General features: G+C 46.4%; 2 protein-coding genes, 1 long non-coding RNA gene and 1 other non-coding gene across 4 annotated transcripts; 2 read left to right on the forward strand and 2 right to left on the reverse strand.

The window, feature by feature from the left end:
• Window positions 1-224: 224 nt before the first annotated feature.
• Window positions 225-7709, reverse strand: LOC119125617 (polycomb protein suz12-B-like). The gene is made up of 17 exons (XM_037256256.1): window positions 7508-7709; window positions 5218-6992; window positions 4786-4832; window positions 4629-4693; window positions 4163-4231; window positions 4000-4049; window positions 3837-3922; window positions 3443-3695; window positions 3181-3283; window positions 2990-3098; window positions 2740-2923; window positions 2572-2666; window positions 2366-2509; window positions 2131-2288; window positions 1817-2015; window positions 1603-1682; window positions 225-1531 (listed from the first exon to the last, which is right to left on the reverse strand). The coding sequence occupies exons 2-17, from the start codon at window positions 5387-5389 to the stop codon at window positions 1207-1209; spliced, it is 2139 nt and encodes a 712-aa protein (XP_037112151.1). The 5' UTR covers window positions 5390-6992; window positions 7508-7709; the 3' UTR covers window positions 225-1206.
• Window positions 7710-8041: 332 nt separating this feature from the next.
• trnat-cgu lies at window positions 8042-8113 on the forward strand. Its single transcript has one exon. It is a non-coding gene; the product is annotated as a tRNA-Thr (tRNA).
• Window positions 8114-9471: 1358 nt separating this feature from the next.
• tsen54 (TSEN54 tRNA splicing endonuclease subunit) lies at window positions 9472-13538 on the forward strand. The gene is made up of 12 exons (XM_037256474.1): window positions 9472-9610; window positions 10604-10762; window positions 10832-10895; window positions 10974-11057; window positions 11124-11222; window positions 11477-11529; window positions 11604-11690; window positions 11860-12283; window positions 12368-12503; window positions 12590-12650; window positions 12753-12866; window positions 13069-13538. The coding sequence occupies exons 1-12, from the start codon at window positions 9555-9557 to the stop codon at window positions 13217-13219; spliced, it is 1488 nt and encodes a 495-aa protein (XP_037112369.1). The 5' UTR covers window positions 9472-9554; the 3' UTR covers window positions 13220-13538.
• Window positions 13397-16308, reverse strand: LOC119125701. The gene is made up of 2 exons (XR_005098517.1): window positions 16200-16308; window positions 13397-16122 (listed from the first exon to the last, which is right to left on the reverse strand). It is a non-coding gene; the product is annotated as an uncharacterized LOC119125701 (long non-coding RNA).
• Window positions 16309-16320: the final 12 nt, after the last annotated feature.

Below are 16320 nucleotides of genomic sequence, written 5' to 3' on the forward strand. Positions count from 1 at the left end.
AACTGTTTCAAAAATAGATTATTAATATTCTAGTTGGAGATGTTACCATAAGAGCGTTTAATATTTGCTGTTTTACACGAGCTGATAATCACACGTTTTTGTTTTGCTTTGTGTCCATCATGGTGTCCATCCCTGTGGAGCTACAATGTTTTTTTTTTTTTTTTTTTTTTTAATGCTAAAGATTTGAGTCTTTAAATAAACCCTTCACAAAGACAAGACAAATGTAAAAATGTGCTCTCTTTTTAATAGAAAACCAAAAATTGATTGCAGGCCACTGCCACATTTTGTTTTGTTACCGCTTGGTTGCTTCCCATGCTAAGCTAACACATGCATGGTGTCAAAGGAGTCCGGTTTTGGTTGTTTAATTGAAACGTGGACAACCACGTATTTTTTTTTTTTTTTTTTTGCTCCGTGGGAAAAAAAAAAAAAAGCAAATTGTAACCCTTGTTCTATTTAATAGTACGTATGGGGTATTTCCCCCTGCTGGGTTCTGGAAGAATGCAACATTAAGGCACGTCTGCTCTGTGCTGGCTTCACTTTTGATTTTGGACTTTCATTTTTCTGCTGATCATTCAAACCACTAAAGATTGTTTATGTTTGGCAAAAGGCAACATCGGCTCAGAGGTAACAAAGCAAATTCTTGATCATTACTTGTCAATCAAACATGAAATAATGATGGTCTAATCTCTTCTAGATTCAGACTCGATCTTTGAGTGCTAAAAGTTGATTTACCTCTTGAAACAAAAAAAATCTAGTTTGAGGTTTCTGGTCACCCCACACTTGTTGGTCCGTTTACATTTACACCAAACATCAGGAACATGGAAAGGTTCCATGTTTTGGGGTAGCAAGAAGGGAAAAACATGATATTCTGTGTGATTCCCAATTTTTTAGTCACCAACTGAAAGTCCCCAAAAATTGATTAAAGATTTAAAACCCGAAAGTTCATTTTGGGGTTTCTGCTAACATGGACAAAGTCCTCAATATTTCAGATAAACTGGAAAACAAGGCTGTTTTGGTGTCTCTCTGATCCATAATTAAAAAATTCTGCTTTGGATTTCTACTATGTCGAGACGGTCCTCAAATCCTAGGATCCTAGACACGCCGTTCTGGTGTGTCTGTCATCCAGAATTCCAAAGTCTTGATGGCCAAACTCACCAAGGCGGCTCCAAACACAAAGTTCTATTGGGGTTCCGTCATTGGTCAGTTTCAAACTGCGGCCTGACTATCCTGCCACCTGTTCGCGTCTTCAGACTCTGATGGCTCCTGGTCTGTCTCCATCTGAGACTCCAGGGCTGTCTCCCATTCATCTTCCTCCTCTGCCTCGTCTTGCTCCTTATGTTTGCCCCCACTGGCGGTGGTCTGGAGTCGGCCCATGGCCTGGTCGATGGTTCTGGTGGTGACCAGGTTGAAGTCGTGCATGCTGACCAGGTGCAGCAGGAAGTTGCGACGCAGGTTTTGCTGGACGAGGTGAGCGCAGTGCAGTTCGGTGAAGAGCAGGCACGCCTCGTTCATCTGGTGGTCGGCGATGAAGCTGCGGACAAAATAAAAGACGTGAAAAGACTGCGGCTGGCATAGCTGCTTGGTGGCAAATTGGTGACCAACCCGTGTTTCATGACGTGGAGGTTCCACAGCTTCATGATCTCCTTCTCGCCCTCGTTCACGTCCGTGAAGTCTTCGATTTGCTGTGGCACAATTAATCAATTTGGTCGGCACAATTGACCGAAAGCAATTCATACATGCCCAAATTGATGTCAATTTGAAAGTAAAAAAACAAAATAAAATGAATCATTCATTTTCCAGTTGCTTGTGTAGTGACCTTGACCGTCTTCTCCTTGAGCCAGTCGGGGTCCCGCTCATCCTCGCTGTCCACGTCCATCTCCTGTGGCGCTCTGGGCACGCAGCTATCGCTCCTGAAGTAGAGTCTGTTGTGGCCGCTCACGTGGGAGCCCAGACGCCGGCGCTCGCCATCCTCGCACTCCAAGAACTCTGACAGACTCGGCTTGCTGCGTTTGGGCCTGAACGTCAATGAAAGCATTCACAAGTTGCAAGATGGCGTCAAAACGCTACTTTGGTCTAAATGAAGCTCCTGACTGACTTCAAGGGTTTTGTCAGATCATTCAAGTGGAGTACCTGCAGACCAGGACGTGGGTGACGGCCGCCCTTTTGACGGGTCCGTTTCGGCTGAAGGCGAAACCCGGCTGGCCGTGGACGTCCTGTGGGTTCCCCGCGTAGGAACCGTCGTAGCTCTCGTTGATGGACACCTCGATCTTGGCTCCCTTGGGGTGAGGCTGCGCGACAGCAACATTGACGGGCGGTTAGCCCCGTGACCTTTATTAATTGCCGGCGCTTCGCGGCGTCCACCTACCACGTAGTTGAAGACAAAGCGCGAGTGGGACAGTTTGAGGTGTTTGAGCAAACTATAGAGCTTCCTGCAGTTGAGGGTGCACCAGGGACAGTGGAGGTCATCTCTGGCCTCCGTCTGCTGCCGACTGTTGTTGTTGTACTGGAACTGCGCACAAATGGTTAAAGGTGATTTGCTTTACCAGGCAGGATGTTTTCTCCCTCATTTACCTGGTAGAAGATGCGTAGTTTGGGGCGAGCTTCTGCTGGGACATGTTCTCTGGTCCTGGTGTGGACTTTGTCCGAGTTGACCGTTTCTTTCACGGCTGCGTGCAAACGCGTGCGCTCTGTCAGCAATCCAGAACCTTCCGCAACTTGCTCATCTTGTTCGCGTCTCACCGTGTGTGGCGTGCGGCGCGTTCCTCAGCGCGTGTGCCGCTTTGCTCTCCTGGTTGGCATCCGAGTTGCGCGTGGCCAGAGGTTTGGCCACGGGAGCCGTGGAACCGTCGCGGATGTCGTTAGTCCAACGCAGAGTGAAGTGAAGAGTCGGGCCGTCACAGAACGCTTCCAGTGGAGGCATGTGCTACACACCCGCAGATTTGAATGACAATCACACACAACACACACACACACACACGCGGCTCCTCACCTTTGTGTCTAGTATGGTCTCCCATGTTGCTGTCATGTTGTTAAGAGGACACTGCTGTGTGAATTCTTGCATTGAAACTTCGTAGTCGCCGTCCAGCAGCTGCAGGCGTCTGACACACACAGACACACACACACAAATGATATTTCCATTTTTATCCACAATATACACAAACGTGCTCAACGTTACTTCACCTGTTTTTATCAAAGACCATCATCTGCGCCACCAGCATGCTCTCGCCGTCATTTCTGAGGGGGGAGCTCCGCCTCGTCTTGTCCATTGCTTCCTCTGATAACTCTGCGTGACGACAATAATTGATCAAATCTTCCTTTTCTCGTATCTCTGACTTGAATATTATACTTGTGAAAAAAAAAGTTTCAAATGGTGATTGAGATTTTTGTGATATTTTTTATTTGGAGGTGCAGCCCTACTTGGAGCAGATATTTTGACGCTGACCTGAGTGGCGCCGCGCCTCCCCGTTTGCGAGTCCGTTGAGGGGCGGCCCGCGATCATATCCGGGCTGCGACACTCTGAAAAGCAGCGAGTAGGACTTGATCATGTGCGAGTTGCTGGCTTCAAACTCGCCGCTCGGGACCAGCAGGGACGGAAAGTTTCCGGAATGTCCCGGCGCGCTGGCAGAACTCAAGTCCGGGTTGAGAGGAACCTGCTTCTTCCCAGCCGGGACCTGCTTGACCGGACAGCTCACATCCTGGGTGGGAAGGACCATGCTCTTGTCAATCAAACTCGACCCATTTAAGGTTCGTGAAACGCCGTTTGTTTTAGTGGCTCACAAAATTGATCAATCGGTAAAACACAATCACAAATTTTGGTCAGCATCATCCCGCCTCACCTTCCTCTTCTTGTGACAGACTTTGACCAGAAGGACTTCCAGAGACACAGAGGTCTGCTCGTTCTCGCAATCCTGAGACTGTTGCCCTGACGATAAAGAAAAGGGAGAAGTCAACCGACGAGCTGGCGGGAATGAGAAAAAAACGAGACACGGGCAAACTTACCTGATTTGTGGAAGAAGCCAGTGAAGGTGAGCTGCAGGTTGGACGCTAAGCTGGTGAGAAAAGTGCATTGAGTTGAGTTTATTTGTACTAAAAAAAAAACCTAATTATTCAGCATTGCAACCACATAAAGTCCCGTTGTGCCTTGGCGGAGGTCTCGGCTTACCCGCGTGTCTCCTGGTCTCCTTGCATCTTTTCCACTCGGAAGAGCAGGTTGTCCACCTTGGAGCTTTTCCTGGCCAAACAAACGACATGCATTAATTAACAACCACACTTGGCCAAAAGGCCGTCAGTGTGTCTTATAATGTGCTGCTGCTTCCCGAGGCTCACATACTTGAGGTATTATTTTCAAACACCTTGAACTGGTTGATTTGCGTGCAAGGCAAAAGCGGCCTGTGGAGTTAAGTGAAAACATCTGTGAAGTCCCAATACGGTATTAGGACATGAGAATTTGAACCACTTGTACAGCACAAAGCGTAAAAAAAAACTTGTCGCCGTTTGCATCGATATGCGTGCGACAGGAAATGAGACTGGACCGCTGCCGTCTGATCAACATGATACGATTATCAAAATGATCAACTGGGCTCACTAAATCTCTGAGGTGAAATAATCAGCCAAGGTGAACATGTTACCTCTTGGCATTCTTTCTGGAGTTTCTGTGTGACATGTAGGTGAGAGTCCTGTGCAGGAAGTTGGGCTAAATTTAGGAAAGCAAAAGGGAGATTGTTACAGTCACGTCAACAAGCTTGGAAATGAAGGTGAGAACAAAAATGTGTCAAGAAAACTCACAGCGATCAAGTTCCTGGTGCGGAGGAACCTGTAGATTTGGGTTGGTTCTGCAACCCCCAAAATAAAAAATATTAGAAAAAAACCATTCGTCCATAATCATCAACAGTTTCTTGTAGTTTAGTACTTCTGAAGGAATAAAACTGTTCATCCATGTCAACCGTGCAGAAATACTATGCAGTACTTCACACTTCTTTTGGACTTTGGGTGCATGTTTCTAACCATGAAACAGATTGATTATATTGTAATATCAATACGAACAACCCATCTTGATGAAATGTCCCCAAAAGAAAGAGCGAGCTAGTTCGAAGCAGAGCTTAGTGAGTGAACATTGTATCAATAACTCCTCCGTTTATGTAATTAGCACTTCAACAATAGCAAAACAAACGGGTTGAACAAATGCAAATATGTTGCATTTCGGCGGCGGAAACTCACTCTCGAAGGCCTGCAGGAACAACTCGTGGTCGGCTTGGACGAGCTGCATGTTGGGCTTCTTGGCGTCGGAGGACGAAGACGAGCACGGCGGGTAGAGCCCGTTCGCCCTCGCCCCGCCGCCAGAAGTCATCGGGTGGCCTCCAGCCGAGGGGCCGTGCCTGTGTGGAGCCATCCGCCGGAACCAGGGAAGCTTTTTCGGCTTTTGCGTGCCAGGAGAGAGCAAAACTTGCCTCGGGTTTCTTTGTCAAAAAAGAAAGAGCGGCGTCTCATAAAAAAAAGCGGCAGAGGAGACGCGGGCAATTCAACGAAGATGGGAAAGGGGCTTTTGATTTATTTGATTATTATTCACATATCCAAGCGAGGCTCCGGTAGGGCCCTTCGGCGTGGTGGAGTTAGAAAAGCCGGCCGAGAGGCTCCAAATGAGGGTGACGACAGCAACCAGACGCCGCCGCCGCTCGGCAGCTAATTTCCTTAGCCGGGCTAGCCGACTAGCACGGAGCGGCTCTCCGCCCTTGTCATAGCAAAATACGAAAACGACCATTAAATAAAACAACACAAACAAGCGTGTTTAATGCATTTTAAATTCGATATAATTCCACAATTTCCAACAAATTCCTTTAAATCGCGATTGAGTGCTTTTTGCCAACTTAATGCATCGCGAGTATAGAACAAAACAAGTTATGCTGTTTGTATTTTCAAAACGGGTATGATTTCTATCACCACGCTATCTTGTGTGTTTATTTACTTCCAAAAATTTCACGAAAACGACTAAAATTTGCAGCTATGTAGCCAACTCTTTTTGGTTTTATTTTGACAGCCGGTAAATTCCTAGCCCTTATCCGGGTGAAATGACACAACCTTTATCAAAGTTGGCAAGGACGCGCTCACTTTTTATACGCATTGAAAGATCCCGCCTTCCGAGTGCTCAAGCCAATCACCGCGCTTGTGTGTGTAACGCTGTCGTTTGATTGGTGGAGGCGTTTGCCTTTTGAATAATGTCATTTAAACAAATTAAATCAGTGATTGCTGGTTACATACAAGTTTGGTTTAAATATTACAAAAAGAAAACAACCTAATTCATAATTAATTCGTTTTTATTTTTCAAACGTATTCCCTTTCAAAGTGGCCATCCATATTAGTGGTTTGTCAGAACATAACTATTGCGCTCTACAGAGAGAGAGAAAAAAAAGAAAACACTAGACAATAATTTGCATCTTCACTCACTTGTTGTGTGTGTCAAATGTGTGTCAAGCTGCATTTCTAAACCATAACAAACTTTTCAAAATAACCAGACATTACTTTTCTATCTTGCCTCGAATGTGGCCAGATAGATGATTAGCGGTTAAAGCAGCCAGAAAAACAATCAGTGCACTTTCTGTCTCAGTATTAGTTTGTACGGCTTGAGAATAGCTCATCAGAGCCTCGGACGGCAAGTAGTTAGTCACACAAGTGAAGATTAGCAAAACACAACACACAAAATAACAACTTTGGTCCGTTCCATTGCCTTTTGGTGGCGGCGAGTGTGGGCACACCATCTTCTACAATCTCGTCAGTGCTTCCTCCACAGAATGTACGTCATGAGCAGGATGAGACTCGCTGACAGGCCCACGATGACAAACTGGTGTATGGAGAGCACGTTTTCCAGCGTGTGGATCCTCTCCTCCATGGCGCTGGTGTGGAAGTAGTCATAGATCCCTGCCGTGATGCTCCACAGCGCCCACACCGCGTCCAACACCAGCGGCATTGTGGAAAGGCACGGCGGTTACACGGGTCGTCTGTAGGAGACATGTCGTCAAATAGAGTTGAATAAGAAAACAAAAAAAATGCTAAATATTGTACTTTACTCAAAAAAATAATAATAATACAGGAATAAGACAAATAATGTACTATGTCAAGAATTAAAACTTTCTGCCACGTTTTACTTCAATTCAATGAATATTGAACCGCTCCTTCTGGTATGTGCACCTTACAGACATACACAAATATGAAGCCACGCAGTCCTCAGGAAGTTCAAGTTATATTAGTCTTTCTTTGCAGAGGATAAAGAATAAGCCTGAGAGTACAGTTATATGTCGGTCTTACTTTGTGTTTAACCATGCGTTGCTTGGACCTCTGTTAAGGATCAAGTGCAGCAATATAAAAGAGGGAGGCCCTGCTAGGTTGCATTATTTGCATGCCAAGGCTTGTTATAATCAATCATCGCTTCGCCTTCCAACATGTCAAAAAGCTAACTTGTTAGCTTATTACAAGGTACCACGGCTCAAAAGGAACAACAACAAATATTACTCACCGCATCCGCCGACCTGATTTTCCCGAGAGTGTAACGCAGCCTGCCCACCATCGACGGGATGAGCAAGGAGCGTTCAAGACATCACAACTCGTCCAGGTAAGAGAACACTTGTCGGGGTGGACATCGGCTCACTTCCCGGTCCGAAGCCGCTACCTCTGCGTCACGCTACTTCCGGTATGTCACATGACCTCATTCCTTCCCTCCAATGGCGACAAGCTAGCGAGGGATCAAACTGACGTGTTGCTACGATCGAAGCTTTTAGGGCCTTTTACTCAAAGGCACTTAAAAAGCCTCAATTATCATCCGGTGAGACTTTACGGAGGCCATTTTCCCCGATTTATAGTCTTTCATGTCTCTTGTTTGAGTCCTACTTTGAATCGTTGATGGCGTAATATTCGGGGAAGATGAATCCAATACCAGAACTGTTCGCCCCGTGTTCGCACTTAAGTTACAAAGTGTCATTTCAGGGTCTTGGCCCGAAAGTAAGAAATATTATTTATAAAACATGATCTCCACGCCAAATTCCCACTCCCAGGCGCGGTGGCCAAGTGGTAAGGCGTCGGTCTCGTAAACCGAAGATCGCGGGTTCGAACCCCGTCCGTGCCTAGGTGATTGAGGGATATCCTATGCTTTTTGACGAGAAAATGTGTCAGCTCTGGCTTGAATGAATTCATGGTAATCTAAAATAAATAGATATTGCTAGCAAAATTTAGACTTAAATATATAGGGATATTGCTAGTAAATTTCACCATTCATCTTTTGAAAATATCTGAACCGTTTTTACTCGTCTCATTTGAAAACCACTTATTGATCCACAGGTTGTGCCGCCAATACTGAATAAAATATGATTTGTTGACAGTCATCATGACCCTCCGAAGGAAACTATGACTACGATGCGGCCCGCGACAAAAACGAGTTTGACACCCAGACTAGCTTGCATTCAAGGTTCTTACGTTTTTCCAATAAAGTTATTAAAGCGGAATGTTTTATTTAATTGATAGGGAATGGAAAAGCAACAACTCATACTGTTGCAGCGGCTTTGATACAAGCACAACTAAACGTCAGGGTACATCCAAAGTCCGGCTCGCGGGCCAAATCCGCCCCCCGGTCAAATTTCATACGGCCCGCATCTTCGGTCTTATAATGTATAATTTATGGCCCGCCTGCACTGTTAAACTGAATAAAAAAAATAATGAAACTTGAAACTATAATTCCTCCTTTTACCAAAAGGTGGCAGCACCACTTTAATAATGTCAGTCTGCATCTGTGCCGCGCGCCCGCTCCGCTCATTTCTGCCATGCCGACTGCGAAGAAAACGAGGAAAGTTGACATCGAGGGCCGTCGCTTTCAAGAGAGATGGGAATTACAATACTTCTTCACTAAAGATCAAGGCAATTGTGTTTGTTTAATTTGTAAAGAGACGGTTGCCTTGTTTAAGGATTTTAACCTAAAGCGACACTACCAGACTAATACTGTTGATGTTATGAACCTGTAGACATGACACAAACAATTACTTTCTGAAAGATATTGTAAAATGCTCTTGTTTTAAATTTTAATAACAGACAACTTTGCATTACTTATAACTCCTGTTTAAAATGTTCACGAGGGAAAAATCATTTTACACTCATGTAAATTTAAGGTATTTCATACAGTTTGTTCAATGTTGAATGAAAGGCAGAATTTGTGTTTTTAGAATTGTTCACATCTGCCTGAATGGCTTATATTTGGTTATTTTGTCATTTGAAAAACAAAGACAATTGTGACAATGAAAATTGTTTTATAACAGTGTATTTGCATGAAGTTTTTATAGTTAAAAAATGTCCGAAAAAACTATTGGACCCCGGGCCCCTTCACTTTATCAAATCTGGCCCTCCTTTCGCGGTCGAATAAATAAAATTGTAATTTTTGCTTATAGTTCAGATTTTTTCTCTTATAGCTTGTTTTATGAAAATGACATTTGGCTGTCAATCCGAATGAGAGTTGGTTGAACACGAGTGGCACTAGGACCCAGAGCGGAAGGAAGTGCGTGGTAGCTTGCGTCACCAAGATGGCCGACCAAAACAAGGACGATGTCCAGCCAAACGTTTATAGCGAAATATTAAGGTGAACTTTCGTTTTCCTTGGCATTTTTGAATGAATTGAGTCGTAATTGTATATATCAGGGATGAGAATCTTCCGCGGATTTCCGTGTTTTTTTTTTCCGTCGGGAGCATCATTTTCGTGAATCGTGAAGATCCGTTGAGAAAATTGTTTTTATATGGGGGGCGGCTGACAGCAGTATTGCGACAACAGCCGCCTTATTTTCGGCAGCATTTTGGCGCTACTTTCGTCACATCATTTGCCTACTCAATTGCCTAATTAGCAAAAGTTTTAGCCAGCATGGCGAAAGTTTGAGAGAAAAAACCGCGCTGCGGTTGCGCGATCGGACTAAATTAAGCTCCCTGCAGACTGAGGTCCACTTAAATTTTGGAAAGTGCATCAGGACTTTAGAAATATTTTCTAAATTTCAGCGACGGCTCTCACAATAATGCGATCAGCGCGGTGCAGTTGCGCGGTCGGTGACGCGCTACGTTTGCGCGTTCGGCGATGCGCTGCAGTTGCGCGATCGGACAAAATGAAGCTCCCTGCGCACTTAGGTCCACTTGAATTTTGGAAAGTACATCAGGAGTTTAAAAATATTTTCTAAAGTTCAGCGACGGCTCTGTCACAGTAATGCATCCAGCGCGGTGCAGTTGCGCGGTCGGCGACGCGCTACGGTTGCGCGTTCGGCGGTGCGCTGCAGAATTAGAATTGATTCCACAGAAACGTTCCTGCAGTTGTAACACGTGGCTCTCTGTCGCCCTCCACTGAGTGTTTTGATGAAAATCAATAACAGGTGGTTTATCTTCATATTAATAAGGCTGGGTGATTAATTCTAGTTTTGTAGCAGTTGAGGCCTGATGAGCGGAAACATTTTCTATTGTGTTTTTTCAAGAAAGCACTAGAACCTTTCCCCCAAGATTTGCCCATCCAAGACTATTTTTAAATCTGTATCAAGACAGCTGTACTTCAAATACTATATGTCTCTTCTTTTATTTGATTCCGTTCTCTCTTCAGCCCATCTGAGCTGTTTTCAGCACGAACCCGGAGTCACAAGATCCCGGTCCGTGGTCAAAAAGACTTCTACCCAGATGACTCTGAGGAGCAGCGTGCTCGTCTGGAACAAAGCCTGAGTGAACACTGGAGCCTGGTGTCGGAGGAGCGGGTGGAGAGGCTGTGAGCGTGATCATGTTGCCTTCATCATGTCTGATTTGTTTTTGATGTTTTTAATTTTTTTCTTTGAAGAGGTAACCTGGTGAAGGCCGTTTGGATTCCCAGTGAGCAAATCGTGGAGCTTCTGTCTCCAGCAGTGAGTGGCTGAGCTTCATTTTCTCCACCCCTTCTCATAAAAGGGCTTCTCATCTTATCTTTGACTTTTGTTCCTCAGGGCAAGTTCTGGCAGACGATGGGATTCTCAGCCAGCGGCAAGCAGTACCTCCTCCCCGAAGAGGCCCTCTACCTGATGGAGTGTGTAAGTGGCAGCTGAAGCCCCGTGCACCCCTTTTGGGTCGTGGTTTACTTTCCTGTTCTGTGCCAGGGCAACGTGCAGGTGTTCTACCAGGACCTCCCACTCTCCATCCAGGATGGCTTTGAATGTTTTTTGTCTTCCAGGACTGTGACCCTGCAGCAGTATCAGGTATGTACATTATTTTATTATCTGAAGTTTGACATTCTTAGCATTTTCCTCCAGATTTCATGAAATTCAAGTCATGAAATCTTGGGATTTTGTGAAAATTATCTCATTAAGCAGTCAAACTCATTGAAACCTGACTCAAGAACAGGCGTTCAAAATCCCTCAAGGAAAATAATGGATTAAAAAAAAAAAAGTACTATAATTAACATTCCCTCCCAAAATGAATCTTTTGAACTTCTCCTTTTTCCTCACGACAGGTGTTTGGGCATCTGAAGAGGCTGGGCTATGTGGTGCACAGGTTCGATGCTAGGTAACGGGGACGCGGCAGCTGGGTGGGTAGGTGGTAAAAGCCGTGACATCAGCTTATTCTTCTGTCGGTCATAGCTCGGAACCGTCGTCTTACGCCAGGCAACTCAACTTGCCGCGGACGCTGAAAAGGAAGCGCAGCGACAGTCCTGTCGCAACTTGCAGGTGGGACTCATGGAACAAAAACATTGTGTTGAGTTGAGATTTATTTATTACAACTGCCCGTTTTGGCAGCAAACTATTTGGTGTGAATTAAAATAAAAAGAAACTTCATCTGCCTATTTAGGCAGCAAGCCAGTATGGTCTGAATTATATTTTGTGTTTTTATATCCAGCCACAGCGAAGCTCACAACGTACCCAATGTGAAGCGAAAGGAAGAAGATTCAACTCTTCCTGAATCTCAGCCGCCATCCTCACCAGGCACCTCGGGGGTCCAAAGCCACTCGTCAGATCTAAGCAGGGGCCGACCCTGGTGGATAACAACGGAACCTCGTGCCGGCCACAAGGCCGATGAACATACCCATCGCCGCTCTTCCCGCTGGGATGGCTCCATCGTGTTCCCAAACGTGGCCGGACACGCCGGTCGCTTGGCCTCTCCAGACCCGTGTCTGCTGCCTGGTGGTCTGACAGTGGGGGAGTGTGACGTCATACCGTGGACGCTGAGGCTCAACCAGCGGGAGGTCAAGATGTCTGCCAAGGACAGAGAGAGGGAGAGAAGAGATTGCAGGAGAAACTGGGATGTCAACACAGACAAAGCGGTGTGCAAGGGGGCTTAAAAAGCAGGTTTGAAACCAAACTCTGAAATTCTTTTCATAGTTTAAAAACTGAACGTTGATGTGAAGGTACGGCAGTGCCGAAACTGGGCTGATTACCACCAGCTTCTGGCTCGCCGGCAAGAGAGACGCAGCGAACGGCCGGATCACTTGTGGAAGAGAGAAGTCACTCCGTTACACGACCACACCCAACCCATCCCCATGGGTAGACCACCACTCAGTGTTCTTCTCTTCCGCTGCCTGTTTAGGCAGTAGGCTAGTTGAATTTAACATCACTTTTTTTACTTCCAGGTGAACTGCTCGAGAAAATCAGTGTGGTCAAGTCTTCACATTTGCTCGAGGGAGCGTCCAGGTATCAGCAGTCCTTTCACTAAATGCCCTGTGCAAAAACAACCTCCGTCCAATGGTTCATTGGATGGGACACAGACAGTCCATCTGCTTCGCATGCTTTCAGTTTGAAGGCCTCGGAAGAGTGGAGGATTTGTTTCAATGTTTACCAACCCGACACGGTGGCTTCCTTCAAGAAGAGCAACCCGGGGAAACCTTTTGCCCGCATGTGCGTGTGCAGGTGAGTTGACTTTGATTGAGTTTGACATGAATGCATCCTTTGTGTCCTCTTTGTCCACGTGAATGGACTCGGTCAACACACGTCAATAACTGCTTTCGCCATCATGTCGGACTTTGACGCTCCTTCAGCTGTCCCAGTACCTTTGTCCCTGTTTTTTCCCATCTTATACTGGTATTTGAGCCGTTCTGGTACTTGGTTTCAGCTTCAGCGGGCCCGTCCCGGACTTGGCGGTCGTCAAGCAGCTGAGCTTCCAGAGTGGTGACGTCCAGGTGGTCTTTGCCGTGGTGGACGCCGGGGACATCTCTTTTTACACCTTTAAAGACTTCCAGCTGCCGACAGATGTGTACCAATAACCGCCCCGCCACATTCAATTGACATTTTTTAAGGGAAAAAAAAACTAAAACGGCCGTTTGAAATCCAATTTCAGGCATGGCTTCTGGTTTTGATGTCGACCAAATGTCAAACTGGCTTTGGGGACAGAATGTTGTGGGGCCATGATTCCCAATTTTCAAGTTCAGGGATACTTTCTATGGAGCAATTTAGTAATTTTTTATTTTTTTTTTATTTTAGTTTAGTAATATTGTTAATATGCGTCAGATCATATGTGCTCATATTTTTACTTACAATAAATCATCTAATAAGCGAACACAATAAAGATAAAAACCATGTTAATTTTACAGTATATAAGTTTTTAATTTGACTGAGCGAGGACGTGCCTGAATTGTCCTCATTGTGATGTCACATTTTACTCGTGTAAACGTTTTCCACATCTGTTGACTCAATTGGTCACATTGGGTATAATAGGCTGAAGGAGCGCCGCGATGCGTTCAGCGGCCCATTATTGTGCTGTTGACACAAGCCTCCCACCGCGCGCACTTTATCAAGCCGCCGTTTTAGCGGCTGAGGCAAACGAGCATGTCGGCCTGGAGAGCTGTCGTCCTTTTGAGCCTGGCCGGTGAGTCCATGCGGTTCGATCTCATTCAAAGTTATTTTGATGAGTCGGCAACTTGTCTTTGTAGCCTCGTGCAACCGGGCGAACGAGTGTTCCTACTCGGATCTGCTGGAGCACTTAAAGCTGAGCTCCTCCAACGAATACCTGGCCAACGTCAGGCCCGTCAAGGACTGGAGGCAGGTCACTGACGTGAAGATAAACATGCTGCTATACGGCATCTTTCAGGTGGTAAGTCACAAAAAAAGTGTACTTGATATTTTCTGTATTTCATGTATCAGATGTCAGTTAATGCCAGCTGTCTCATTTTGAGTGTTTTATGCTGAGAGTTTAGAATTTCTTTGTCGTTTTGTGTGGTTTTCTTTTGTGGCGCACTGGTTAGCACAGCGTCTTATAATTTGGGGCGTGCGGGTTCGACTCCACTTCCGGCCCTCCCTGTAGAGTTTGTATGTTCTCCCCGTGCCTGCGTGGGTTCCCCGGTTTCCTCCCACATACCAAAAACATGCATGGTAGGCCGATTGAGCACTCCAAATTGCCCCTAGGTGTGAGTGCGAGTGCGGATGGTTGTTCGCCTCTGTGTGCCCTGCGATTGGCTGGCAACAGGTTGACGTCAATTTTTGACGTCATACACATTTTTGCATCAGCCTGCAAAAATTTTAGAACGCAAAATGAAAATAGTTTCTCTACTTTAATTTTCTTTGTTGTCAATGCGCAGGATGAGAAGCTTCAAACCTTCATGAGCCACGTGTGGATTCAAATGGTGAGAAGCCTCTCAGTCGACGCGTATCAAATTAACAATTTCTATGTGGTGCTCGTTTTATCTTTTCTGTTTGGCAGCTCTGGAAGAACGATTTCCTCAGGTGGAAACCGTCCGATTTCTGCAACATCACCGAATTCACCTTTCCCAGCTCCAAACTGTGGACGCCTAACGTAAACATCCAAGAGGAGTGAGTTGACTTAGCTCATCTTTCCATCGTTGTTGCTGACGTAAGAGCAGGTGGCACTCTCGAGTCCGCCGCACTGTGCCTTTTGTGTCTCACACATGTTCAGTGTAACACAAGACATGACTATTATATAATCATTGTGAGCGATTTGAATAGCGGCTTCCGTGCGTTTGCAGAACGTCACGTGTAATCAAACCGCACAATAAGAACAAGACCTTTGTGCGTGCGTTTGCACAACTAATGGACGCACACAGCGGCAATATCTGACGGAAAAGTCGCAGAAGTCTGGAATTTTGGTTTGGCGCAGCCATTTTAGGGTCACAGCGTCTTCCATAAAATTCAGTTTCACTGAACATGAGATGTGGTTGGCATGGCTATCCTTGAGGTCAAGTCCTAGGAAGTCATGCCTGGAAAGACACACAAAGTTTGTCTTTATTTTTCTCTGACCAATCGCAGTGCCTCGGATAGCGGGAGCGTCCAGGAGAGTGAGCATGTGAGGGTGTTCTCCAACGGAATGATTCACAAGAGCGCCCGTCAGCGGCTGACATCCACGTGCACGCTGGACCTTTGGAATTTCCCCTTCGACCGGCAGAGCTGCAACATCACCTTCTCCTCCATGATCAGTGACGGTAAGAGTGGACGGCGGGCTAAGAGTCGGAAAGGAAGCTTCTTCAACGCCTGTCGTCCCAATCCCAAATCAGATCAGGCCATACGAGTCGGGGCCTTCGCCGGCGACGAATTTCTCACAAACATCTCGGAGCAGTCTATGGTGACTCGTGGGGAGTGGAGCCTGAAGCACTTGGAAATCACTCAGAAGACCGAGAGATGGGAGAATTGGAGTTCGCTGGTTTACCAGGTGAGGTTTGCGTCAAGTCCACTTCTGCTGCATTCCAAGAATTCACAGTTGAGCTCCTCAGATTATGTTTCTCATCATAATTGGCCATTGCGCACAGGTGAAAATCGTGCGGAAGCCAATGCTGTATGTCATCAACTTCATCATTCCGCTCTTCTACCTGCTGGTGTTGGACGTGGCGTCCTTCTTCATCAGCGAAGCCCGGGGCGAGAAGTTGAGCTTCAAGATCACTGTCCTGCTGTCCATCTCCGTCTTGCTGCTCATCCTCAAGGACCTGCTGCCCTCCACCGAGGACAGCCTGCCCATCATAGGTGAGCGAGCGGGCGGTCGCATCCGTCCTGTCGCGCTCTCGCTGACGACGCCTCTGATGCCTTTCAGCAAACTTCTGCGTGGGTGTGTTCGCCCTGGTGGGCCTCAGCGTGCTGGAGGCCATGCTGGTCAGTTTCATCATCGACCTGGATGACAAGTTCCCCAAGAAGTCGACAAGGGTGTCCAACAGGGAAGTTCCCTCTGAGAAACGGAAGAAGAAAGGTGGGTGGCAGACACGTGACGCTTGCGCAAATTGTGCAAGTCCATTTGGAACCCACCTCTGTCCTTGCAGATCCTGTGAAGGAGAAAGCGGAAGGTTTGCCCATCCAGACTGGACCTCCGTCACAGCGCGAGCAGCTGAGGCTGGTCTTGCAGGAGGTTCTCGTGGCTCAGCGGGAA

The sequence above is a fragment of the Syngnathus acus genome, chromosome 8 (genome assembly GCF_901709675.1).
Source record: "Syngnathus acus chromosome 8, fSynAcu1.2, whole genome shotgun sequence".
Taxonomy (NCBI): Eukaryota; Metazoa; Chordata; class Actinopteri; order Syngnathiformes; family Syngnathidae; genus Syngnathus; species Syngnathus acus.

Excerpts from the sequence above, each read along its gene's own strand:
- tsen54 (XM_037256474.1), top strand. The coding sequence starts at position 9,555 with ATGGCCGACCAAAACAAGGACGATGTCCAGCCAAACGTTTATAGCGAA. Across the intron at positions 11,223-11,476 it reads TGACCCTGCAGCAGTATCAG|GTGTTTGGGCATCTGAAGAG; the intron begins GTATGTACATTA and ends TCCTCACGACAG. Across the intron at positions 11,691-11,859 it reads AGTCCTGTCGCAACTTGCAG|CCACAGCGAAGCTCACAACG; the intron begins GTGGGACTCATG and ends TTTTATATCCAG.
- LOC119125617 (XM_037256256.1), bottom strand. The coding sequence starts at position 5,389 with ATGGCTCCACACAGGCACGGCCCCTCGGCTGGAGGCCACCCGATGACT. Across the intron at positions 4,050-4,162 it reads GGAGACCAGGAGACACGCGG|CTTAGCGTCCAACCTGCAGC; the intron begins GTAAGCCGAGAC and ends TTTTCTCACCAG. Across the intron at positions 2,667-2,739 it reads CGCGCCGCACGCCACACACG|CCGTGAAAGAAACGGTCAAC; the intron begins GTGAGACGCGAA and ends GTTTGCACGCAG.